The sequence below is a fragment of the Falco rusticolus genome, chromosome 14 (genome assembly GCF_015220075.1).
Source record: "Falco rusticolus isolate bFalRus1 chromosome 14, bFalRus1.pri, whole genome shotgun sequence".
Lineage (NCBI taxonomy): Eukaryota > Metazoa > Chordata > Aves > Falconiformes > Falconidae > Falco > Falco rusticolus.
This window is the reverse complement of record NC_051200.1, coordinates 5,180,820-5,206,856: the sequence shown is the minus strand read 5'-3', so window position 1 is coordinate 5,206,856 and position 26,037 is coordinate 5,180,820. Positions and strand designations below refer to the sequence as shown.

Genomic DNA, 26,037 nt, shown 5'->3' with positions numbered 1-26,037 from the left:
CTTCATCTCAACCATGGGAGTGCAATCTTTCACCCTTAAATAGATCCAAATTCTCTCATAAATTTGGCAGTGTGTGCAGCTCCAGACTAAATATTGTCAGATATTATTGGCTCTGATCAGCTGAAATAAATCCCTCCTCACCACAGCTCCACCGCCCTGGCCCTGCTGGCTCCTCAGCTGCCCCCACCAGCCTCAAGCTGCTGCAGGGGCTCGAAGATGCTCTCTAGCCTGACACCGGCACCCTGCAGCAAACGCAGGAACTGGTCCTCTGGGCAAAGGCTCGCAGTGGTAGCGACTGTGCCATACAAACCACGAGGAGGAAGGTATTGCAGCAGTACAAGGGTGCAGGGTGAGCATGCACACAGTGCCACCCGGGACTGGAGGGAGCGGGGAGCAGAGCTCCTTGCTCTACCACAGGGTACTGGCACAGCGCATCCTTCCCCAGCAAGGGGTCTGTGAGCTGTGGGGACCCCCATCCAGCCCCGGGCAGGCGCTCAGCACCTTTCATCGTGGTGCTGGCATAGGTGCAGCTTCTGGGTTGGGTGAGGGATGGGGAAGGGGAGGAAGGCACATGCTGTACCATACAGCGTCCTGGTCTGTGGGCGAAGGTCACACTGCAAAGACAGAAAACCGGGGATGGTGGGAAGAACCAGAAGAGGGGAAGGAAGAGGCAGCCTTGTGACTGGTAAATGGAAAACGAAAACTACCTAGAGCATATCACTATGTAAAACCCCACCATGCCCTGCCATGGGGCTGGGGTGGGCACTGGAGAGGGGCTGCTGTGCGGCGTGCCTGCCTGCCTCGCAGGGCAGGGCTGGGGGGTGCCAGGCACCCTCTGTGCCTCTGGCCCAGGGCTGAGGAGCCCTGGCCCCAGCTCCAGCAGAGTGGACTGCATAGTACTTGAGCTGCCGGGGTCCCTGTGAGCTACAAGCTGCTGCTGACATCTTGTCTGGCCAAGGCCTGCCACAGCTGGGCTCCCAGCGACTCCAGCGTACTGCGTCCCCTTCCTCTGGGGAGAAGAGACACATAGCTCGTTGCAGGCAAATGGCAGGAAAATGAAGAGAGGATATTTGACTCTGGGAGATAAAAGCCTCATGCTGAAAGGTGTGCCAAAACCCCCTGCTTTGCCTACACTGTAGAGCAGGGTGAGTCCTTTTTATTGGTGATGGCAAACCTGCCTTCGTCGGTTTGCAGGCAAGCTGCAAGTGTCTCAGAAGCTTAGCACATCGTACACTCAGCATTGTAGGATAAGCAAAAATGTTTTGGAGCACATTTTGTGAGTAAAGGCACGCATTGATGAAAGTTTCAGAATGGAAATGAGCCACTGGGGGGAGACAGTGATGGGACTGGATGTGTCAGATGGGAGCAGAGGTGCAAAAGATTGTCTTCAACCCCACTCGCCGGTAGCTATGTTGGTAGCCAATGCCACTTTCTTCCCAGAGAGTGGAGGGGAAAAAAAGCCCAGAGAGCTGAGGTGCAACTGCACTCTGTGTGTGTGTGTGTGTCGATGCTGTTTGATGGTACAACAAAGCTGATGTTAAGAGCAAGCACCCAGGGGTGAGCTGGTCCCATTCCCCTCCCACCCTCCTACCCCCTTCCTGGTGCTTGGCCCAGGCAAGGCTGGGTGCTGGGGTGCCTGGCTTGCAGCACTCTCCATTTCCCAGCGTGGGATGAGGTGGTTTCTGCTGGGTTTGCTCCCATGAGAGAGCTCCCTTTGGTGGCAGGCAAGGAGCAGCCCTGGCACAGGGCAGTGGGCAAGCTTGTTGGGTGGTGCTGGCGAACTGCCCATCACCCTCGGCCACTGCCACCCTGCCGTGGCACCTGCACTGATTTCAAGAGGGGTTGAGTGCTTAAGCATCTTTAAAGACCTGCGCCTGCAAGTGCTGATTCACCCACGCTGCTGACTCAGGCTGTGCCTATATAAAGGCTGTCATCCCTCGGCGCCTCTGCCTGCCCTCGGCTCCAGGTCCAACAGCCAGCCGGTGGCACAGGCAGGGTATTTGCTCTGGTTCCTGTAGCTCACAGTGAGATACCACCATCAGTTTCAGAGCACATTAATGTTTGGGGCAATGTACAGCAGCAGCCAAGGGCTGTTAGCTTGTCCAAGCCTATGGTATCACCAAAGGGCAGTTCTTCGGTTCCTCTCCACCTCCCACCTTCTTGTGTGTTTCCTACAGCTCATGTGTTACCCTCACTTGAAAAAAACTACTCACTTTTCAGCCGTACAGGGAGCTGGCTGGCTGCATGGGCCCCGCTGCCAGCCTGGGGAAGGGAAGGCGAGGGTGGCCATGTGGGAGATGGAGAGGGGATGCCCCCTATTCCCCAGGGCAGTGCAGATCTGGGCAGCTATCTGGCATTATTTCCCCTCAGCTCCGTTGTCACGGCTGCCCAGCTATGACAGCCAGTGTTTTCTCACACAGCCTCAGCCCTGCTCTCCTCTCCCATCATAGGGCGCACTGACTGGGCACCTCTCCATCTCTTGCACCACCAGCCAGACAATAAGCCTGATCAAATTGTGTAGCTGCAGGTACAAAACCAAACCCAGTGGAGCCACAGCCACTCACACCATGCCAGAGCCAGCCCTCGCCTCCAAACGGAGGGACCGCGAGCCTTTCCACGAAGCACAGCTGCAGCTTGCTCCTTCCTCTCACCAGCTGCCCGGGTTGCACTGAAACTACAGACCCATTTAGACTCGTGAAAATTAAAATGCTAAGGAAATGAGGGCAGCTACTGGACCATCCTACCTAACAGTGTTGGACTGGCCACTGGCAGGTAGCCCGGAGCTAGCCCCAGCCCTGGGGCTGAGCTCCCACCTCCCCATAGCTAGTGGGTGCCGGCTAGGCAGGGTGTCCCCAGCTGCTCCCCCATCCCCTCCCGTCTCCTCCCATCCCTCCTCAGCTTGCTCATCTGCAGGTGATTTCCATCTGATTTCCATCCAGTTTCCATCAGAAGGAGACAGGTGTATTCAAGCTGCAGGGCTGGCAGTCTTGGGGAAGGAGTAAGAAGTGGTTTTGCAGTTTGGGGGGGGAGATGGGAGATTTAATGCCCAAGCAGCCTGTGTCTCTGGGAGGCAGAGGAACACGTCTTGTTTAGCTTACACTTCCTGAAGCATTTCCTTTTTGTTGTTTAGGGGTGTGAGGGGACCTTTCTGTTCTGATGCATCTGCAGGGTGTGCATTAATCCAGTATGGCACTTGGGTTGCAGGTGGTGGAGATGTGGACTCTTTCCGGGACTATACATGCCAGATACCTGCTGGGCTGTATTCTGCTGCTGGAGCTTGCTAGTTAGGAAGGTGTTTTCTCCATTAAATATTTTTTCTTTGTTCCTGTTTCCTTTGGTGGGGTGGGATGGGGTTTTTTTTCCAGGCTGCCACAAAATTAGACTTGTCTTAAATACCTCAGTAACCTATTATCTCTAGCTATTTTCAACTGAGACCAAATCGCTTTTGAGCCGCAACAAGTCATGAGGGCAAGAGTTAATTTTCTTTGTGCAATACACTTTGCATCTCACCTCTGCTCCCTGTTTATTCCTGATGTGACCACTCCTCCCTGCAAACCTCTCCTTTACATAGGCTGGTGGATGCTTGTTCAGCCTTGCAAGAGCTCCCTCTGTGATAGCTCATTCTCCAGTCCCTGTGTGTTGTTTTTGAAGGATCTTTTGCTTTCAAAATAGATTAAGGTACTGCCAAGCTGAACAGACTTACTTCTAGATAAGTCTTTGGAAGAGTATTGACAGGCTGTGAAAAGCTTGCTGCACTGCAAGGAAGACTTTTTTCAGTAAAAAAAAAGAAAAAGCCTTTTCTTGACAAATGATTGTTGCTATTTTTTGTTGATCATTTTAACTATCACCATGCCAATGGGAGCTCAGTGTCAGCAAAATCTGTAGTACCTGTATTGATCCTAAGCTGTAGCCAGTAAGGACTCTTGCATCTTAGCGAAAACATCCTGAACTCAAGTTATTTTGCCTTAAGGCCGAATGGTTGGCTGTCGTCAAACCAACAGACAGGTCCACTCTTTGCAAAATTACCTGAGTTTTGACTAGAACACAAGCTATCGCCCAGATTGACATCCTTGTGACAAGTAATTTTGCAAAGAGCATTTGAATAAGGCTCAAGTAAGGAGGTTGTGGTTCAGATGTTTCTTTAACGAGATTTTAACTCTTACAAAGGCAACTAAAGCAGCCAGTGGCTGCAGGGTTATTGCAGGCACCTGGGCAGCTCCTGCACCTTGGTGGGCTGCCAGCTGAGCGGGGGCAGCTGCAGCTTTGGCTTCAGCTGCTCCCTGGCAGCCACCTGGACCTTGATGGCTTAGGCATGACTTTATCCAACAGTTTTTGTGGAGTTACATAAAGGGGAAGGTCCTAATGTCTTATTTCTTGTGGAACAGAGCTTGGGGTGGATTTCTTCTAGCCCTCAGAGCAGGCACATTTGTGATAGCTGTAATCAACACAGAGGCACTTGTGTTGTAGGTGAACAAAAACAGCTGCTGGAAAAGAGAAAATACGTTATTTTGCTCCTAGAAACTTGCACATAGCTTTTTAAAGTGTAGTCCTATGAGGACTTCATTTAAGCCTGTATGGGACCCATACCTTCAGTCAAGAGGGTCTAAAGACATCAGTGCTTACCAGGTTTGATTAGGGATGACTTCACTTGAAGCAGTACCTGTCTAAACAGGTGCCCTTCTGTAAGCTTTGTAAGTTTTCTGTTTAATTTTTTAGCACTACAATTCCCTTAAGTCCCCAGAGTAACTCCCCTTTGTTCTGGGCTTGAGGGAAGCTGCACAGGTCATCTGAAGCCCTTGGCTTTGCTGGGCAAAAGATATTTGTTGCCAGATATTAGCTTATGTACTGCAACACAGGGTGCAGTCCTAGATGTTTTCATTTCGCAAGGAAAAATGTGTTATAATCTCCCAGCAGATGAGGCGGTGCAGTATCAGATTGTTTGGGTCACAGCATGCTGGGAGGCTGAGGGGGAGAGGAGGGGAGAGGGCTTGCTCTTCTCAACCTCAAAAGGGACAACCCTCTGCCTTTTTTCCTATCGCAAATGCAAGCTGATAGCAAGCACTTCAAATCAAAGTCATGATTTGGCTGGCTTACCAAAACAACTGTAAAACCGAAAAGAAAATAAGTGTGTGTGGACTGATTGATGTACGATGTGGTTGGTGCTAAAAGGGCCCTGTCTGTGCCATTTGCAGGCATGGCGGAAGCGCTGGTTCGTGCTGCGCAGAGGCCGCATGAGCGGGAACCCAGATGTGCTGGAGTACTACAGGAACAACCACTCCAAAAAACCCATTCGGATCATCGACCTCAACGAGTGCGAAGTGCTGAAGCACTCGGGACCCAACTTCATCAAGAAGGAATTTCAGAACAACTTTGTCTTCATTGTGAGAACCACCTACCGCACCTTCTACCTGGTAGCCAAAACCGAGGAGGAGATGCAGATCTGGGTGCACAACATCAGCCAGATCTGTAACTTTGGACATCTAGAAGATGGTACAGGTAGGATCATGCTCATGCTTGTCTTGGGGGTTGGGAGAATGACCAGTGTCTGGGCTCCTCCACAGCAGCAGCCCGGGTGAGAGGAAGCAGGGACCTTGCTGGCTGCTTGGGCTGAGCGGGTGGTGTGGCACTTTGTTTCCTTTAGCTCCACACAGCACTGGGATGCTGCTAAACCCTGATTTGAAAGTTGTCAGGGATCTCGCTGCTGGGTAGGAATGTTTGCTGGCTGCTTGGTCTCACTTTGATGAAACAATTCCTGTTAGAACAAACAGCATGTCCTTAACAAGACAAGGTACTGTTTATGTGAAAAGCTGACTGAGTGTTATCTTCTGGGGCCATTTTTTTCAGTGCATGTCCCCTATTTATTTAGTTTGGCTTAATGTAAGACACCTGTTCCAGGGAAGTGTCATGCAAAACTCACATTTTCTCAGGCTTTGCTGGATGTGGAATGTGCACAGACTTGGGTGTATATACATCTACATAAATCACTGGCAAAACTGGGCTGTCTTAGTCCATTAATGAGAAGAAAAATAAAAAAAAGGCAGAGGATAGGGAAGTGTTAGAAGCGTGTGTCTAGACTTAAGAGATGGTCCTGCCAGTGAAACATAAGGTCAGCCTGTTTTGCAAGGACCTACACTTGTATATATTCAGTAGGGTGAATTTCTTGGAAAGCTTCCAAGAATTAACCACTCCAAGATGGATGTAGCCAGTAATTAAAGTCGGGACCTGTATCATCATTAACTTACCTTTCAAATGAGACAATCAGGCTCAGATAACAGCAATCTGTCTTTCCCTTGACATTTCCAAGGGGCAGATACAGCAGCAATTTGAGACCTTTGTTGGAAGTGAGTCAGAACAAAGTCCTTCTCTGTGATAAAAGGCAGTGCAAGATCAGAAAAAGGGTGGTGATGGAGGGACCTGATGCCAAGTGCAGTAATGTGTTTGGGGGTATCACAGTATGGCCAGGCAGATTACCCTGCCATGGTTCCTGTGCTGCTGCGCTCAGGCTGCTACTGGTGTCTGCAACCACCACGTAGTCATACTGGTACCTTGTAACTTGAAACAAAAGGCTACAGTGAGATGTTTTATTTTGATCTCTCCTGGTTCCTCGTCTTCTTTAATCTTCCCTTCTGTAGTTTATTTTGAGGGGAAATGGGAGTGGAAAGAGCACTGCAGTGGTCCTGTTACAAATGTGATGTCTGCTTTTTTTCTGCATTTACTTAAGAAACCACCAGGAAAACATGCTGACATATTTTTATGTGCCAGTACAAACTGCCCATGAATGCAACTTGTGAACTAGAACTGGCAGCTTTGGGGGATCGGGGTCAATAACCCTTTGGCACTTGAGTGTGATTAGGGATGTTCAGTAACCCTCTTCCTACCCATCTCCCCTTGTTGACACTGAGATGTTGCTCTAGCGTTGCTCCTGGTGCAGTGTTATTTTAGGTATAATTTTACCAATTACTCTGAAATGAAGGTAACTCTTTCCATGCAAAACAGAAACGAGGAAATTTATTTTTTGTTCTCTCAGGTGTGTATACAGACTTCTCCTAGCACTGTGTTGAGGATGTGCATAGGGAGATGTGATCAGTGGCAGAGGAGCCAAGGCAGCAACTGTCCCAGGATAGGTGCATTGATACTGGGAAATATCTGTTCTGTTACACTGGTAACACAGTGTTGCTTGTGAGACTTACACATGGGCAGCATTCAGAGTGTTACACAGTGGTGTTTCTCTCCCAGCAAAGATTGCTGGTGCAGACACTGACGGATGAGAAGTGACAGCTCTTGCTGCAGCAGTTGGGAAAGCTGACATCCCAGCTTTCCACTCCGTTCAAGGCGGATATTGTCCCTCAAGAAGTTCAGCAGTGCAGAGCATTTGCCTTGGTTCCGATAAAGTCTGGCACCTGAACGTAGCGCCCTCATCACAGATGGCGTGAGCTAAGCTTCCAGACATGCACTTACTGTATCTCTAATGGCTAATAGCTCAGAAGATCTTCTATTTATCCCGCAGTTTGTGGCAGTGAGGTCAGCTCTGGGATGTATTCTTGTCAGGCTGCAGGGCATGTTCAGTTCCTCTGATTTAAATCTGCACAGTTCCACAGGTTGCACATCACGCTTCAAACAGTTGCTAATTGCTTCAGCTTTTTGGAAGCACCTAAATCCCCCAAGAGCCTGTAGGTTTAAACAAATTACCCTTAAAAATTAACATAAGAAGAGGAAAGCTCTGTTAAATGCCACATGCTTTTTTAACTTAAATGTTACAGTGTTAAAAAAATAATAGTCCCTGAAATGAATCATCAAAGGAAAGACACATCAATTGCAGGAAATTTTAATAAGCTGTTCTGTGTATTAAAATTAATCTCAAAGCCAATATTATATTGTGAAATCACTCACTCTTAATCCTTGCATCTCTGAAAATTTGCTGTGACTTTGAGGCCAAAACCAAATCTGCTGCTTTCTCCACTGAATGCCCAGAAAGTGCAGCCACAGGCTTACGCAGTGACTCAGCTTTAAATACCGTCCCATCGTTCCCAGTTAGTCCCTTCCAGTGGCAAAGAAGCTGTGTGAACAGCCAGGTCCTGGTCATCAGAGGCCTCCAGTCTGACACATCAGCAGCCAGGTGCAGAGCGAAGTGAGCAAACCGTGGCTGGCCCTGCGAGGACAGCTTTTAAGTCAACAAGAGAGGGGATGGCTGAGAGACGGAGGCGACATGCAAGCTCCAGGCAGATGTCAGGAAGCACCTGGCAGGGTGGCTGTCGGGAAGGGATGCCAGCAGCAATCAGCATGCTGCAGCGCTCACTGCCACAAGGAACTGTGCCGCCGCCTGCGCTGAAAATGATGGGGGAGCTGGCACCTTCAGGGGAGTCAGCTGGAGGAGAGAGGAAGAGGCCTCCCTCCCTGTTTTCCGACCATTTCTATGTAAAATCTTGTTTCTACCTCTTCCCAATAGAGCGGTCGTTCCCCAACTGCATGGGACCCGTGGCCACACAGGGAATCAAGAGGACGCCTCAGCCAAGTGGCTGGGCAGTGGCAGGATGAAATGAGGTGGCTGTGGGACATCATGGGCACACTTTAGCCCATATGCAAGCTGAAACCATGATTGTCACAATGCAATATAGCAGCTTTTCATTGGAGAAACTGCTGTGAAAGTTGTTTAGCCTTTTTCATTAGGAAACCTTACTTTAAAGATTGTAGCTGTGCATTGAATATTCCCTTGGCAGGGAGCTCCTCAGCCCAAGAGGGACCTTTTGTCTTGGGTGACGTCTTCACTTCTTCCATAGCCTCTGGGTACTGTTCCACATCCTGGTTGAACACCTTGCTCCTCCTGGGTGCAGCCCTTACCTGAAGGTCCCTGCTGATCTCCCTCTCTTCCCTGTTGCTCTACTCTCTCCCACAGCGCTCAGGGCCACAGTGGAGCCTGATGTCCCTGGGAGGCCCCCTCACTGGTGCCTTCCCTGCACAGTGCATGGATCAGGATGTTGGCAGGGGCACCCTAAGTGGCAGTTACCCTTGGGTTCTTCTTGGCTGCTGGCAGTTGGATTAGAGCATTTCTGTTCCTCCACCTCTCCTCACCTCTGGTGTTCACACCCATCCTTGCCCATTGCTGGGACCTTCTTCCTTTCTGCCTGCACCTCTGATAGTTTCTTTGCCTCCTTAAATGTCTCTCTGTTGTTGTGGGCTTTCTTCTTTTGCCAGTGTGCACAGACTGTGCCATGGCATGGGGGTAGTTCGATTCCCCAGCACTTTGCTGCAGCCACACTGGGGAGCATCTCCCCCAGCCAGGGCAGTGTGCTGGGAGCAAAGGGGAGCTGGGATCACCGCACTGAGGGGTTACCTGGAGTGTCTGTGCTCTCCTTGCAGAGGCACTTTCTCCCGAGCATCTTCATTTCATTTCCCCCTCTGTTCCCATACAAAGTGGGGCAGGCAGCATCCCAGCAGCTTGCTCATGGCAGCACCTGGCCCTTGCACAGGAGTTCAGGGGAGGTGTGACAGTTCCTCCCAGCCCATGCTGGAGGCCAGGTGCTGGGGCTACTCCCTCCCCACTCCCCTCTCAGCGGGAGGAAATCCCTTCTCACTGCACAGCCTCAAGGCTGCTCTTTAATGCCAGGCTCTGGCCCCTGGCCAGGAGGGGTGTGTGGCATTTTTGCCTTCTTAGTATGGCCATGCAGCCTGGTCAGGGGTTGCTGTGAGCAGGACCCCCCTATTCTACTGTGTTCCCGCAGTGCTGTTGTACTGTAACAATTTTTGGGGAGTGGGCTGGGGTCTAGCAAGAGGGAGAAGCCTTCTGTTTCTCCAAGCAATGGCCCTGCATTGATGGGGAAAGTCACGGCGGCCACAGTGACTTTCCCCATCAATGCAGGGCAGAGATTTTTTGGGGGGTTAGTACTCGCCAAAGCAGTTACTTTGGCAGCCGAAGCTTCCCTCTGTCTCTCTGGCAAAGGGGGGGGCAGGCACCAAACCTATTCTCTGCCTTCTCACTGTTGAAAGTGGCCATGCATAATTTATTGTACCCAGCTGCTGTCATGGTACAGCTGTAATGCACACTGATTCAGTTACCAGCAGAGCTGGCAGGGACAGGGACAGTCTGCATGTCCCTGAGCCCCTGAAGGTTAGAAAAGGGCAGGTCTGCACTGTCCCTATACCTCCCTCCTGCTAACAACAGTTGCCATGTGGTCTGCAGCTCGCAGCCTTTCCTGATGGGATAATCCATGGCTAAACCCTGTGAGTACCAGATGGAGTTCAGGCCTGTTCGTTCTCTGTGTTAATAATCCAGAATGTCATTAATTTCTTGTCTTATGCACTGTGGCAGTTTGTAGTTGTGTTTTTGTTGTTGTTGTTTTTTTAAAAAAATAATTTGGTCAGATGGTGACATGAACATGCTTTTCTGAGATCCCTATTGAGTTGGCCCAGTACATATTTGATCATCTTCAGCTTCCAAGACAGCTCTCAGGGTCCCTGCTCTGAAAGCAGAGTTACCGTCTGAGCCAGCACAATGAACGAGAGAGAAGTGATTTTTCAGATGGGAAGAAAGCAGCCTTAAAGCTCTGCTTTGCAAATGTGAAACCCTGTAAAAGCCATTCCTTCCAGATGTTCACTGCTGAAATCCTGCTGCTCTAAGTACCTGCTCAAAATGAAACGAATGCTTTGCTTAAGCTTGAATTTAAGTATGTGCTGAAGTGCTTTGCTGACCTGGAGCCCACCACTGCACCAGACCCTCAAAGCTAATGGGAGGAAGCAGTGGTGGGTCAGTACTGGTAGATGGGAAGGAAAGAGGCAGCTCCCTCCCCAGTTATAAAGGGATGAGGTGTGGGGTAGTGCAGGGAGAGAAGATCAGTTCTGCTGACTGAGATCAGAAGCCCACTGCGACTGATGGGGAAGTCTGGATCTCTACGGGATTTTGTTTGTGTTTAGTGACGTTGCTAACCACCCAAGTCTTGGCAGCCCTCACCATCCTTCCTGACCTGCTTGCACATATACCTAGCACCCCCCAGGGCTGAGCAGTGACTACAACAACCCAGCACAGTGCCAAGGCTTGTTGCTGCGTTGAGCTGAGGACTAGGTATGACCTGTCAGAAGATCTCAGGACCTCACCACGCAGTGCAGGATCTGGCCTACAGCATGCGCACAGATGGTCAGGGGCTGGTTCCCAGCATTTCCAGCAAATTCTGGATATCAGCATTCAAGAAATCTGCCTTCTTGCTCCATTTTGAAGGTGTGTTTATGCTTGGTCTGGTTTTACCAGCAGTAGCTGCTTTCTTGTGTTTGTTTTTGCTGTGGGTTTTTTTCTTTTGAAGAAGGGGTTTGCAGTTTTGAATCAGGCTGTGTTTGCACTTTGGCCAGAGAGATGGGTATCCCACTGCTGAGCCTCACAGGTGTCAGGGACAGCTGGGGCACCCAGCGAGCAGCCTGGTCCTTGTACAGCCCCGGTAAGGGAGCTGCCACACAGCAACCTGAAACTTCATTAGAAAAATCATATTCTCTCATTGATGGCATATGCTCCTGGTGCCACTGTTAGAGCTTGCTGCCAGCAGATGCCTTTGGGGAGCTGCTCTGCAAAGACATCCTTCCCACCCCACAGCTGCCCATGGGGATAGGTCTGACTTGGGCTGAGGACTCTATTTTTGAGTTGAAATGCCCCGAAAGCTGAGCCAGAGGCGGTGCTTAGCCTTAAGTGTGGCTAAGCCATCGCTCATCCATCCCTCCTGCCCTGCATCCCCAGCTCTCTAGCAGGGATGGAGCCTGGGAGGGCAACAGAACCAGACTTGCCTCTGCTGCTGGGCACGGGATCAGATGGGCGTGAGTGCCACGCTGGCAGGGAAGGGTGGCCGTGGTGGCTGGAGGTGGACCTGGAGTCAAGCAGGTGGCTAACTCTGTGCAGTCTGGGCCAGCCCTGCTGCCTGCAGCCCAGACCTGCTCCTCACCCCACCACCACCCTTGTCTGCGCTGGGGAGTATTGGGAAGGAGGGAGCAGGGAAGGGGGCACTGAGTACAGGCTCCACTGTGCCTTTTGGCCTCCAGAAAAGTAGTATCCCTTTTCTCAGCAGAGCCAACAAGTCTCCAGCTGGGCGATAACAGCTACACCACAGCTCTCATGGTGCCCAGCCTAGAGAGGCATAAGGAGTTTGCAGATAAATTCAGAGGTGCAACAAATCCAGCTGCTCCATGAGCTGCAAAGCTCTGGTTTGTCCACTGACATCTAGAAAGTGGGGAGAAATCAATCCCTTTCCTTGTTGCCATTAATTTGAAGTGTTAGAGATTAATAATTAATTATTTACGTTAGATCCTAAACAATACTTGATAAAACAGACCGCTCTGCCTCGGTACTTTCCTCAGCAGAGGCTGTCTTCATCACTGTCTGCAGGAGAGATGCTGCAGCCCTGCAGGAGCGGGGAACCCCAAAGCAAGGTGGGTCTGCACCTCCTGCAGCTCCTCGATTTGGCAGCTGGCTTACCCAGCCCAGACAGGGGGATCAGCTGCAAAACCAGCATCCCCTCTCCCCAGAATCAGTGTTTGCCTTGACCCATTGCTGCTCTGGGGTAGAACATCCCTGGTGCAAAGGCAAGCTGGTGGTGGCCAGGAGAGGCAGTGGGCCAGGGTGAGTCAGAGCCATCCCTCAGCCAGGGCCATCCGTTCCAATTGCAGGTTCAGTGGAGAGCCTGTCTCACACGACCTCGTCCCCACAGCCATCACCGGCTGCCTCCACCCATGCCTCCCGCATTGCTGATCCCTCCTTCTCGGTCGACCATGCTGCTGCTGACGCGTCTGCTGCGGAAGAGACCCCCAGCGAGTCAGAGTCGGTCTTCCTCCCTGACTACCTCTTCCTCTCCAACTGCGAGTCGGGCAAGCTCAGCCACAACAGGTAGGTCTGGGATCTGTCAGATGCATCAGGCTGCAGCCACCCTCTGCCTGCCCAGTGATGGCCTAGGAAACTGGAGTAAACTGGTCCTTGAGCCCTGCCACTCAGGGTAGGCTCTCGAGCACAACAGGGACCAGCAGCCTAATCCAATTTACACAGGGTTTTTCATAGCATAGATTAGCAGTCGAGCATGTTGGCCCGGTCTCCTTCCAGGGTGGGTGGCTGGGGACCTCACATACAGCCCCCCTCCAGATGCCCTTTCTGCCTGCTGCTGCCCAAGGTGCTCCACAGAGTGCCTCAGCCCAGCTCAGGGGGACCTTCCACAGCCATAGGGAAGGAACAGATTTTGTGCCGAGCTGTGGGGTGGGTTTGGGTTTTTTTTTGCTGTGTGCTTGCTTGGTTGCAACCAGGAGAAAAGGAAGGCGTAGGTCCTGACCTCTGTCTCTCTGCAGGTGTGACAGCTGGTCGAATTCAGACAGATCTCTGGAGCAAACCTCATCGGATGATGTTTTTGTCGACTCCTTGCAGTCCCAGCCCTCCTTGTACCTTGTACAGCCATCCAGCGCTGGCACTGTGCACCAGGATGGGGCCCCACTGGCAAATCCCAGCACTGTGTCCAGGAACATAGACATTAGTGGGCCACCCAGTGACTTTTCCTCCTCTTCTCCACTGTTGGGGACACCGCTGACACCAACCTTTCAGATTGACAAGAGCCAAAACGCACTGCCCTACGGTGTAACCCAGCTGGACGTCCTGTCCAACACCCCCCCACCACGGCCACCCAAGCCAACCCACTTCTCAGACAGGAGAGGGGACGAGGTGGGTGGTGGAGCCCTCCAGAATGGGCACGCAGGGATCTGCCGGGCTCAGGTTGCTCTGGTGCCCAGGAGGATCTCCTTGTCCAGCTTGGACAACGTGAGGAACTGGAAAGGTGAGTGTATTTCCAAGAGCCAACAAAGCAGTACTGGTGTGAGGGATGGAGCTGCCCATGAGTGCAGAGTAGGCTCCCACCTCCCGTTGTGCCTTCCTGTCCTCCCCCCCTGCAAAATCATACACCACCCAAAGCAACCTGAAGTGCTTGTTTCAAATTAGTTAGCAGGCAGGATTCAGACCTGTCCCTCACATTCAGCTCCTGCTCTGTAAAACCCCCTCAGTGTGTACACACGGGCAGCGATCTGGTTGTGATCTCTTCAGGGTGACGACTTGCTAGTTTTCCATGTCCCCTCCCTCTCCACAAAAGAAAGCAGCAGAGAAATCAAAATGAAAAGCCAACCACTGAATCAGACCATGCCAAACTCTCTATTTATGCAGGTCCAAATGTGGGCTTGCACGTGGGAAATGCCTTTGTAGCTGCGCTGCTTCGCCGCATCCAGTCCTTTCTGTAACAGCAGCCTGACTTTGCAGCTTAGAGTAAAGAACGGGAAGCCAGGGAGACACTGGGGATGGGATGTAATCCAGGTTGAACCAGGGACTCTGTGAGTCCTTGAGCAAATCCCACTCTGTCCTTGCAGGGTAGCCTGAAAACCCACTGCAGAGCCAGGCTGTGCTGCAAAGCAAGCTCTGCTCTGAGCTGAGCTGATTTTTCCACTTGTTCTTGAAACATCGTCATCACAAACAGAAATAACAGTCAAAAACCAGTACATGCAGTATGGGAAAGTTTTATTTTGTGGAGCCACAGAACAGAGGGAGGCAGCTGGAATACCTGGCTGGAAATCATCAAGTATTTTGCAGTGATGTGTCATTTTTGATGGAGACAACGTAGGTTTCTAAGGACAAGTGACCTTTAGACTCTTGTAGTTTGAATGACCAACTGGTGTTTGGGGCTGTTAGATCTTGTTCTTAAAGCTCAGAAGTGAAAGCAAGGAGACCTCTGTCCAGCCTGTTTATCAGTGTACAAACAATTCTTGGAAGGTTTGTGGAGAAACACCCATCAATGGAATTGGTATTCTTAATTATCAGTTCCATTTGGTTGCTCCCTGAAAGGTGCTGCTCTTGCTTCTGCACATGTGCCGCTCTAATGCTGCCAGCCCACTTGAGACAGTTAATGTTCTTCCAACCCAATTTATGCCAAAATGTTTTTAAGAGGATTAAGTGGCCAAATGTCATGTTCTGCTACCGTGCTGCAAGGTTATCTCTGCCTGACAGGGGGCAGCAATGAATTAATTAGTGCTGCTATTTTTTCTTACCCTAAGTGCAGCTGAAACTATTTGAAAGGTTAAACTCTGTATTAAAATGTGTTTAACAAGACCAGAAAAGGAAACACAGAGAAAGCACCTGTCCTTCACCAGCTCCCAGAGTGAGCCCACTCGAGTTATTTACTTTATTATTTGCCCATGGCAACATGTAAAAGCTGAACAGATTTAATTAACCCAGTGCAAAGGCAGCGTACGCTGGTGGCGGCGCCACGAAGGGGAACAAGCTGTACATGTGTAAGGCACCTATATCCTGGCACCTGCCACAGCATTGTGCCTGAATGTCTCTTTACCAAAGTAAAAAATAAACATAGCTGCCCCAGGATAGTGGCTGCACCTATCTGAATGTGTATCCACACTAATAGTATCACTTTGTTCTTGTTTAGCACTTTTCCTTTTATGCTGATACCACTGCAAAGACCCTCAGTTGCAGCACAGTATTGACATCTCCACCGTGAGAGCAGGGGCTGGATTAACATGGTTGCAGGGTTTTAGGGTATTCCCACAGAAAAGCCATTTTCTGCACAGAAAATAATTTTCCAGAAAAGGAGGGTAGCTGTAAACATCATCCCAACTGAATGCTGGATTTCAGGTTTTTTGCCTTTTTCTTCAAAAGTAAAATTGACCTACACCAAGACAAAGGTCAGGCTGCACAAGGGGACGCTGTGACCGGTGACCTTTTCTCTGGCTGTTTGTTCTCCATCAGCTTCAGCCACTTGCACCACAGCAGCATTTCTGGATGACAGAAGAATATTTCTCCTGCCGTTAAGTTCCCCCATGCACCCTCTCGACAATAACATGTACTTCCCTGGCACCTTACATACAGGGCTCCTAATAACTTTCCAAGCAATAATGAATTAAGATTTCCTACAGTCCATTTTCATGTAATTTCCCCAGTTTGACAGATGGGAAAACAGAGTGGGATTAGAGCAGGAGCTGGGTTTAAATTTTTGCTTGGTTGCTTGCTCTCCACACCACACCAGTCTTTCTCAGCAACTGCTTGTGCTACAGGAAGCGTAAGTTACAGCTGGATTGTACATGAACGTGTTTCTTGGTTTCATCAAACTTAAAATAGATGCAATAGCTCTTGAAATGCTGCTGAGTTGGTTCTGGTCTAAAGTGTCATTGGATTTCCTCATTTAGGATAAATACTAGGAGCTACGGAATCTTTATAAAGCTCTAGTTATTTTAGAGCCATATGCTTTACTCCAGAATGATCTCCGTAAGGTTGCACTGCCTTATCACGTTTTTAATCACTTTTTTTATCTTGCAGCAGACATGGAAGGCAGTTCCTTAAGAAGTCGGGATAAGAGGCTTAGCTTGAATTTGGTAAGTACTCTGCTTGCATAAATTTTAAAGACTGGCACATTATGAACTTCAGAAAGTGAATCATTTCACATCCTGATATTCAGTCTTTTCTGTATTCAGCAGAAGAATTAAAAAAATGGACACAGTTGGCATTGGGCAACTTCTGCACTGCTGCTTCACAGCCACCAGAAGCCTTTGAGGGAAGGAGAGGCCACAACACTGAGCACCCTGGTTTTAGAACAGACTAATCCAGGTCTGTTGTGAAAAAGGGTGCTGGTAGCCTCAAGAATTAAACTGTTAACCAAGAGCACCTGAGAAAACTGCTTATCTCTTGAAAGAAAGGGTCTAAAGGAGCCTATCACTTCATGATCCTGAGGGATATCTTCTCTTTAGGATGTAGGAAAGTCCTCTGCTCTCAAAGTTCCTGTGATTCAGGGCTCTGTCACACCAAAGCCTCCTGATTCAGCCTTTGGCAGACGTGGCTGTATGTAGCACCATCACACAGCCGGTCTTCTGCCTGGCACTGGGTATTGTCCTCTGTGTAGGAGCTCCTTTGCTGCTTGTAAGTAAGCTCTGCTGGTGGGCAACTTAGATTTTTCTCCCCTTTGAACGCTTGTAAGGTTTAAGGTTTGTAATCAAGCTCTCTCACCACACAGCCAGCACTAACTTCACAAAATGAACGTCTAGTGTTTATTCCCAGCTATCAGGAGTAACTTGTAGGTCTGCGTGTCTGCTTTCTCAGCTTCCACATTTGCAAAAATCTAGTTCATCAGATGTTCTCCTTTCGTATGCCTTTTTGTACGAAGGAGCCTCCTTCATTTTATAGGTCAGAATTACTGCTGGGAGAGGCAAGTGCAGCCTCACTGAAGTTGGAGGATTTAACCTACTTAAGTCATCAATAAGTTTGGTTCTAGTTTCCGGCAATGACTTGCAAAGCTCAGAAGTGGACATCTCCAAAGCTGGAGTGTGCATCTGAACTCATGTGTTTGTCTCGTGTCTTTCCAGCTTCTGCCTCTCTGAAAGGTCACGTCGGGACTCTCCTGGCCTGGGGCTCAGCTCAGATCTGTTGCCAGCTCACAGCACCTCCTGGCTTGCAGGGGGTTAGCTATTCATTTATCAACCCATTTCTCTGTTTTTTTCCCCTCCTTTGCTTCTGAAGCCCTGTCGGTTCTCCCCGCTCTACTCGACCGCTTCAGACAGCACGGAGGACAGCTATGTGCCCATGCGCCCCAGCACCTCTCCCTCCGCGCCTGGCTCCGACTGTTCACCCGACGGCTACATCCCCATGAGCCCCAGCTCAGCCACGTTTACCTTCCCTGTCGTCAGCACTGAAAAACTCACCAGCCCATTACCTGAGCTTCCCTCGGACCTGGAGCCCCCTCCAGTGAACCGAGACCTCAAGCCTCGTAGGAAATGTAAGCCCAGACCTTAGGTGCAATTGGCAGCCAGGGGGTTCTGATAGTGGGGACATGGGTGACCTCCTTTGACAGTGTCCTCGGCACATTTTAAAGTGCTTCGTGTTCTAGAAGAGGGATTGAATGGCTGTGTAAGTGGCTTATAGTACTGTAACATATGAGGCGTCCGCAGGGTCATTTGTGAGCCGAGGAGGAGCATGCATATGCCCACTTGCACAGGCTGGGTGGCTGCGTTAGCACGGTGCCTGGCTTCAGATCCCCTCTGACTGCAAATGACCAAATGGATGTATCCTTGGAGAGACAGCAGACTAAATCCTGCAGCTCTGAAGTACGTGTACTGCTGTCTCACCAGCTCCCTGACCTTCCAGGAACAGGACATCCAAACATTCAAATACTCAAACTTGATGTGTGGGCTGTTGGTTAAACCTCTGTTGGGTAGGCGCAGCTGTCTTGGTTTAATTAGGAATTTCCTGCAGATGCTTTTACTGATGGTAATTTTCCACTCCTGCTTTTCATGGCATCTCCAAAATCCGGGTTGCACTTCCAGAGGGATATACTGGGGACAAAATTCAGCTTTGCAGTGGAGAAATTGCCTAAACCTAGCCTACATTAAAGCTCTTTGGGCTGCAGAGCCACAAGGCTGCTCAGAAAATGGTTCAAGAAATGCTACTAGAAAGTGGGGACAGAAATTTAGACCATTGCCAGGAAGCAAAGCAAGTTCAGGTCATTTCTTAGAAGGTTTTGAGAATGGAGTGGGAAATGTACATCAGCTGGTGAGAGGAATGATCTTCATGTCCACGTGTAGGAGCTTTTTGTTTAGAGGAGATCCCAAACCCTGTTTTGACCTGTAAGGCTGAACTGGCCTCTCCTCTCGAAAGCAGCGTATGCAGAGCAGATTTAAGGCAAGCACGTGGATCTCGTGGAGCATTTGCTCTCCTTATGTCGATTGTATTTATTCTGTTATTTTAGGGTAAATGGGGAACTTTGCTTTCCAGTGCTGACTGAAATGGTCATTTGTTACTGATTTCTGTCTTGGTTATATCAGTTATGTTCTGTGAAATACTCTGTTAGTTTCTTGCTGTTAATATAGAACTGCATTTCTCTAAACAGTCTGTACTTTTGATTAGCTCTGCTACTGGAAATGTAGTTTCTTTTGTATCTACTTGCAGCGCGGCCACCCCCTCTGGACTTGAGGAACCTCTCCACAATCCGGGAGCATGCTGCCGTGACCAGGATGTGGACTGTGCCTTAGTAAGTCAACAAGAAACCTGCCATTCCAATCTTCTAAGCATTAACATTGTGGAATGGAGTTAAAAATAACTTATCACATCCCACAAGAAACAGTTTCCTGGCAAAGTCCACAAACAAAAATTCCCCAGGGCTCCTTCCAGCATCCCTCAGGCTCTGGCTGTCTCTGAAAAGCCAGGCTCCCTTTCACAACAGGCAGCTCCAGTGTGTTCAGCATCACGCAGTGATGCTCAGTCTGTTTTGAAGATTCCTTTTGAAAAGGTGGGAGCTGGTCTGCACTCTGGTGTGGCTGCTGAGATGGTTAAAAGCTTTGCATGCCTTATTTATTTTTTCCAAGGTGATAGAGCCATTTTTGTTCCCGAAAATTAACATAGCAAAAGAGAACCAGGTAAGATAAAGACCTGCCTGACTTGTAGCCTCAGTGTAGACTTCTGCATACTGCAATTCTGCCACACTGCAATTCAGACTTGATCTGTTGGCGTGACCTTTTGTCACTGGAAATTAGTTGTGGGGTAAACACAAGTGCTTTTCGTCCCAAAGCCCAGGTAGTATGAACAGATGATACTGTGGGGCTCCAAGGGCAGCAAAGGACTTATCTTCAGGGAGCTCCTGAGCAGGGGAGGACTGCAGCCTGCTGGCTGGGGGGATCTTGGCACTGCGGGGAAGAGCTGACAGGAGAGCCAGCTGTGCTGAAGTGTCTGTGCAAACGCCGAGAATTCCCACCAACCTCCTCTGCATGCCCCAAACACTCCGGAAAATGGGGGTTTTTTGCTAGGATTAGTGCCAGACAGGGCGCTTGCACTCCCCTACCTCAGGTAGTCATTTGGAGGGCAAAAGGGACACGAGCCAGGCATTTTCCCAGTTGCAGACCCCTCCCTCAGCCATGCAGTGCAAAGCCGGTTAAGCCCTTTGGCACTGCCTGCCGCATGCTGCCTGTTAGGGAAACCCAGTAGCCTGCCTTCCAAGCATCCCTGCCAGAGTGCTGTGGTTAATTAGTGCTGACACAGTGCAGAGTCCTGAAGGATAACGAGCTCGGAGGGAGTTTGCACGTTTTACATTAACAAAACTAAAAAAGAAGTATGGCCGGAACTAATAAAGCAAAAGGAATTATACTGTTCATGCTGCACAAAGTGGCCATCTAATTTCCTAATAACTAACCCCATTGTGCTAGCCCGCAATAATTTACTCACGATATACCTCTGACAGTTATGTTAGTGGAAGACATTTCCTTGTACAAGGGCTGAGTCACAGCCAGCCCCATAGCTCAGGCAGCACGTGTTTACGCTGCGTTCAAAGCCAGACAAGTTCCTCTGCGTGCACCTCCAGTGGCTGATTAACTCACATCGACCTCCAAAATGTAGATACCCACGCAACTCAGTAGCTGCCCCTTTGGCACATATTACCCAAATGAATGATATCCATCTCTGTGCCCCTTGTTGGAGAATTCCTCCAATGTTTTATGCTTTCTGTCAAACCAGAGATGGCAAACTTTCATAAATCCCAGTTAAAAAAAAAAAAACAACACACAAAAGCCAACAGAACCACTCATAAGCAATATAGCATACTTTTTCTAGAACTAAGGAGTGGGTTTGGACATCCTCTCCATAAAGTCTGCAGCGTTAGTGTGAGTTTATTCACCATATGGACTGTGTCAGGCTTTGGCTTCATTTCAGAGCATCTGTAAGATGCTTCCTTAACCTCTCCTGTGTTTTTCTTCATAGCAATCGAATGAGCTTTATCTCACCAGAAAGAGACGGTATTAATTCAGCAAGAATATTTGCCAATTCAGTTTCCGGAGAAGAGGAAGAAAGTTACATTCATATGGTAATCTTCATTTTCACACAGCCATCCTTTGCTTTATTCTGCTCTGTCACATTGATGGAGAATGCAGAAGTTTGTTTTCTAAGAAAAAATGTTGAGGAGGTTTGTCCTTTGCCTTCTGTTTTTTTTTTAAAAATGATGAAACGTTTTTAAACCAAAGACACTGGGGCCAATTTACGGAGAGATAAGGGAAGCCCTTCTTCTGCTCTGCAGAACTCAGCTGTTCACCCACGAATGTTGCTGAGCAGTTCCAAGAGATCACAGGGATCAGCCATATTTACATGAGAACTCATTAAGGCAAAGGAAAATTAAATCTTTTCACCTTTTAAAAGTGTGCCCCTGCAAAATCTCCTAGGAAATGACAGAAAGCCGTTAGTGCACTTCCTAAAGAAACACACCAAATATTGTGCAGAAACAGAACTCCCATTAAAGTCTCTTATTGCTTCTGCTTTGGCTGGTGGCACTAACCCCACTTCCCATCCCATGAAAGAAGAACATCTGGCTTTGTGGCTTCCTTTTCTTCATTCACTCTTTAGCCATATCTTGCAAGAGACCAGAATCTCAGTTTCCTTTGAATTTTAGGTGGAAATGGATCTCAAATCCCTTAATCTGAGCCAATGTCTGCAGATTTGGCTCCATAGCCAGCGCCCAGTGGCAACGGCTATAGAAATATATTGCAAAACTGACGACAATTCCCATGAACCATAGTCTCAAATTTTAACCCACACCTCTACTAGATCAAAATCTGCTCAGCAGGGCAGTTCCAGCTGCAGCTACTCCCCATTTGATTCTTCTAGTCAAATAAAACCTCCCATACATTTGTGGTTATCCGTGATTTTTCTGAAATTAATTTTCAGTTGCTAGATTTGAACAGAATTATCACCATTTCTTCAAACGCGTAGTATGCTGATGGTTAAGAGGGCACCCCTGTGAATCTGAGCCTTCCGAGGGCTTGGGTTGAGAAGCTGGGCGTAAGTCCTCCTTGATAACATGGAATGAAAATCAGTCTGGTTTGCTTGTTTTGCTATAATTACCAGGAGAAAAAGACGCTCCCCGTTTCTTTATGCCATCCTGCAATTATTCGGTGCTATCCTGTGGTCAGTCAACAGATGTACCCTTGGCATAAAAAATGACATGGGTGCTGACCCTCCTCCCTTGTGTTCTGCCAGCCGAGTCTCCAACCTGCGGTTGTGGTCCTGCTTCCTTTTAGCATCATGTTTTAAGAGCATTAAAAGTTTCTTTTCTTTCCCGACAGGAACACAGACAGGCAACATCTCCATACAGTGGTGCTTTTCCATGGACAAGGAAATCTAACCTTGATTACTTAGCATTGGATTTTAATTCTGCTTCCCCATCCCCTGTACAGAAGGTATGAGTCATCTGAAAACCCCCACAGCCTCCTATCTTTCTGTCCGTTGGGAGGAAAACAGGACCGAGGGTCACACTCTGCTAGGTGCCCGAAGCATCGTAGTGAAGCCAGTCGTGTTGCCAGCTGACTGCATTTGTGGCAGGCCCAAGATTAATATAATAAAAGCACTATTAGGGTGATGGCCAAGTGTCCTTAGCGTGACTCATAGGGATGCCATTAACGCGAGCTCGGCAGAGGGCACGAGACTGCACTGGGATGTGCAGCCACGAGGGCTCGTGGGCAAGTTTGTTGGTGCTTACAGGGTCTCTGCCTGCTCTTCCATTTTCATCAAGTCTCCACAAAACCTTTCCTGCTAGTTTTTCCCCAATTCTCTTTGCAATAACAAGTTTACAGCCCATGATAAATTCACGGGGTAAAACTGTACCGTCTCTTGTAACACAGCAAAATGTGCATCTTTATTCTCACATCACCAAAAGCATTTCAATTTCCTTAGCAATGCTCAGAAAATAGATTCCTTGCTCCAAAGAGTTTATGACCTGCCTAGGTGGTGGGTAGGTACCACTGCAAAGCGACAAACTGTTGGTGGTTTGGGCCATTTTGTCTCCTGTGTGTAGTTTCCCGCATCAGCTAGTACTCCTGCATGCAAAAGACTCAAGACTCCTAAGCTTTCTTATTTAAACCCTCCTTGTAGTTAAAATGCAGTTAGGTCATCCCTGCAGCAGGATCACTCAGATGAGAAGAGAATGATTATCTGGAAATAGCCAGAACAGCACGTTTTCCCCACTCACTGTGCTGGACTGAGTGACAGGGTGACAGATGGATAATTATAGCTAAAGCAGGCTGTAAAGCAATGCTTTTGTCAGCTGATGTCACTGTGAGCTTCAAGGTGAAGCAATCAAGGAACAAGGGAAAGGGAAAACAGAAAGTCAAGCCAAGTTTCACTAGCATCCCTTTTCAACCCTAAAATTAATACATCGTTTTTTTCCTTTCTCTCATGCAGAAACCTTTTCTCTCAGAGGAGCAGAGAGTGGACTATGTCCAGGTGGATGAACAGAAGACTCAAGCTTTACAGAACACTAAGCAGGAATGGACAGATGAGAGACAATCAAAAGTCTAAAGGAAGAAGCTTTGGGATCTGGAGGATATATATATTTTTTTTTTTTGCACTTAAAACCACAATGTTAATGAAGCAGCTATCACAGTAGAGTTCAAAGGCAGAGAGTTGTAAGTGGCTTACAGTCCGTAGAGGAATGGCCTTTTTAATGGAAACCTTTGATTTCAGCTGGAAATAGTATGTTGAATGAGTGAGTGGTTCACTGATGATTAAAGTAATGCATTACCCTTTTTACTGCCCTTACCAGTAAGCTACATGGTACCATTTTTTGGCATGATTCTGCGACGAGTCATACATTTAACGTTAACAAATCCACTACAAGTTGCATTAATCTAGTTAGTCCTGCCTTCTCCTGTGTTGCATAATTCCTAGTTGCTAAAGCTATTTTTTTATATTCCTACAAATACTGCGGGTGCTCAGAGTGCTTTTATGGCAGCGAGCATCTGACAGGTATTGGTGACTAATCAACTAAGGGCTAAAATACTGAAACAATAAAAAGAACTTTTTAAATACTTAGTGCTTAAGCGAAGAGGATTTTGGAAAATATTTTTCCCCTGGGTTTAAAAGTCTGACTCTGAGCTGATGCTGTCAGAAAACTCCAAACAGCACTACGTACTGAGGGGACTGGAATGCTGGTCTTTGACCCTCTGGGCGACGGTCATTGTATTAAGCTTCTTCCCTCCGTTGTGGCTCATACTTGTCGCCTTTCTGTCTGATGTTTTCTCCCCTGTCTTGAGGAGCGTCGTCGCACAGCGCAGCGCAGCACAGCTGCTCCTCTAGCAGGAGGCTGCAGGCACACAGCTCTTGGCTGGCCAAAAAATAGAAAGGGAAGCTGTGAGCCTGTTTCGGCAAGTCTTGGGAGAACTGGCGAAGGATCAAGAATGCTTTCATCTGAACTGCAGAAGAAATGCCATTGGAACTGCTGGTAGCAGTCGTCAAACTGATTGTTTCACTAGACCCACCCCCCCAAAAAAAAAAGAGAATTAGGAAGTGCAGTGTGCTCTGAGAGAGGCGAGCAGGCCTGCCAAAATAAAACAACAATGAGCTTATGCGGCATGAGGACCTCTGTGTTCAGGAAGCTTATCTACCTTGGGACTTGTTGCAGGCACTATCTCAGGATCGCATATGTGTATAGTTTATAACATATTTAACTTGAAAAGCTTGGCCGCAATCTTTATTTTAAGGTGGCACACAGCCACTTGAATGGTGGAAGTATGCAGTACCGCTGAGCGACCCACACTGGATTTGATCCTGGCAGGCTTCGCTCGCGTAGGTAAGTCCTGCTGGCTGTGAGAGGTCCGATCCTCTCGGCGAGGATGGGCAGAAAGCTTTCCTCCTTGACGGTGCCAAGTCACCGGCCTCCCTTCGCGTGCCTGTTGCTACCACACTGTATTACTGTAATCTGACATCCCAAAAATGCTGATTTACCAAACAGAGGTCGTAGAAATGTCACTGCAGAACCCACTGGCATTTCCAGGCTCCTACTTGCTGTCCTCTGTGCACCCACTCTGCTTCAGCCATTTGGGCACTCCGGGAGGCTGAGAGACACGGCCGAGCCACACGTCCTGCTGGAGAGGCGGCGTAGCTGACGGAAACACCATTTTCCTCCTACCTCAAGACAGCTGAAGTGCTTGCAAGCCTCACTGCTGCTTTAGCACACATACAAAGCTGGGGATCCGTGGTGACCAGGCTCTAATTAGCTTACCCTGCAAGACCGACGAGGTTCACCGGCGCCTTTATTGACTCTGGGGCAAACTGGGCACCCAGGCTTGCGGGCGTCAAGTGTCCTGGACCAGAGCTGCTTGGAAAACCGGGGTTTGTACTGCAGATAGCTGACCTGCTGTCTCCTCCTACGCTCTCCCTGCCCACCAAAGCTCTAAACCGAAAGCTGGTGTTGGTAAAAGTTTTGCAAAGAATTCAGACTTTTCCATAGAAATCCTGTCTGTCTGGTGTGAAATTTAGTTTTGTTAAAACCTACTTGTTTTGTCCTAAAACTGCTGTAGGAGAGGCCTGAGCAGCCATGCCCTGGGTGTGGTGCTGCTAAAGGGGAAGTGGGTTTGGGGAGAGGCGGTGGAGATCGGCGCCGCCACGGAGGTGTTTGAGATGTTCGAGAGACGTAAGCAAGGAAGGGCCACAGTTAGAGTCGTGTGCCTTTCTGCTCAAAAGAGCTGCCTTTCTTTCAGGGTGTACAAATAACACTTGTCACGGAAAGCTTTTGGTGTGTGCTGCAGTGCTAAAAGAGCAGCTAAGGCGCGTGTCACAGCAGGGGACAGGGAACATCCCCACGGGCAGGTGAAACTGCTGTGCTGCTGCAGATCCCAAATCGCAGGGTGACGGCACAGCGGCCTCCGAGGCGGCCTGCGATAGCGGACAGATCAGCTCGTGTTTGACCGGAGCAGTTCTTTTCATGCTGTCAGAAAATCTTCTGAAGTTATTGGAGACAACTGAGTCACTTGTTATTCTAGTTTATTGTAAAAATATTTAAACTTTGAGAAACCTGGTTAAGGGAGCATTCAGAAGGTTAGAAAAGAAAGAGCTCTTTTGGTATTTTTTCCCCCCTAAAAGGACATAAACATATAGCTTGGCAGGGACTGTCCTTAGATCAGAACGGCCCCCTTTCAACTTCCATGTGTCCCCTGCTTGCCCCCACCGCTCTCTTACGTTGATCATATGCTGGTCATTGGTTTCTAACTTCCACTTTTTAACTAAAAGCTAAG

The 26,037-nt window shown here is 48.8% G+C and overlaps 1 protein-coding gene across 5 annotated transcripts in view; it reads left to right on the top strand.

Annotated features, from left to right (window-relative positions):
- The window catches only part of GAB3 (GRB2 associated binding protein 3), a 64,733-nt gene extending 41,170 nt beyond the window's left edge, over positions 1–23,563 (top strand). Inside the window, exons 2-11 of one of the 5 annotated variants that reach the window (XM_037407905.1) lie at positions 5,193–5,496; positions 12,334–12,402; positions 12,640–12,856; positions 13,306–13,784; positions 16,319–16,374; positions 17,513–17,768; positions 18,938–19,019; positions 20,738–20,840; positions 22,093–22,206; positions 23,207–23,563. In XM_037407905.1, coding sequence (XP_037263802.1) covers positions 5,193–5,496; positions 12,334–12,402; positions 12,640–12,856; positions 13,306–13,784; positions 16,319–16,374; positions 17,513–17,768; positions 18,938–19,019; positions 20,738–20,840; positions 22,093–22,206; positions 23,207–23,323 — 1,797 coding nt within the window. In that variant the 3' untranslated portion in view covers positions 23,324–23,563. Of the gene's footprint in view, positions 1–5,192; positions 5,497–12,330; positions 12,403–12,639; positions 12,857–13,305; positions 13,785–16,318; positions 16,375–17,512; positions 17,769–18,937; positions 19,020–20,737; positions 20,841–22,092; positions 22,207–23,206 lie in introns of all 5 variants that reach the window. The other 4 variants (XM_037407906.1, XM_037407904.1, XM_037407909.1 and 1 more) reach the window with 4 other exon arrangements.
- Positions 23,564–26,037: the final 2,474 nt, after the last annotated feature.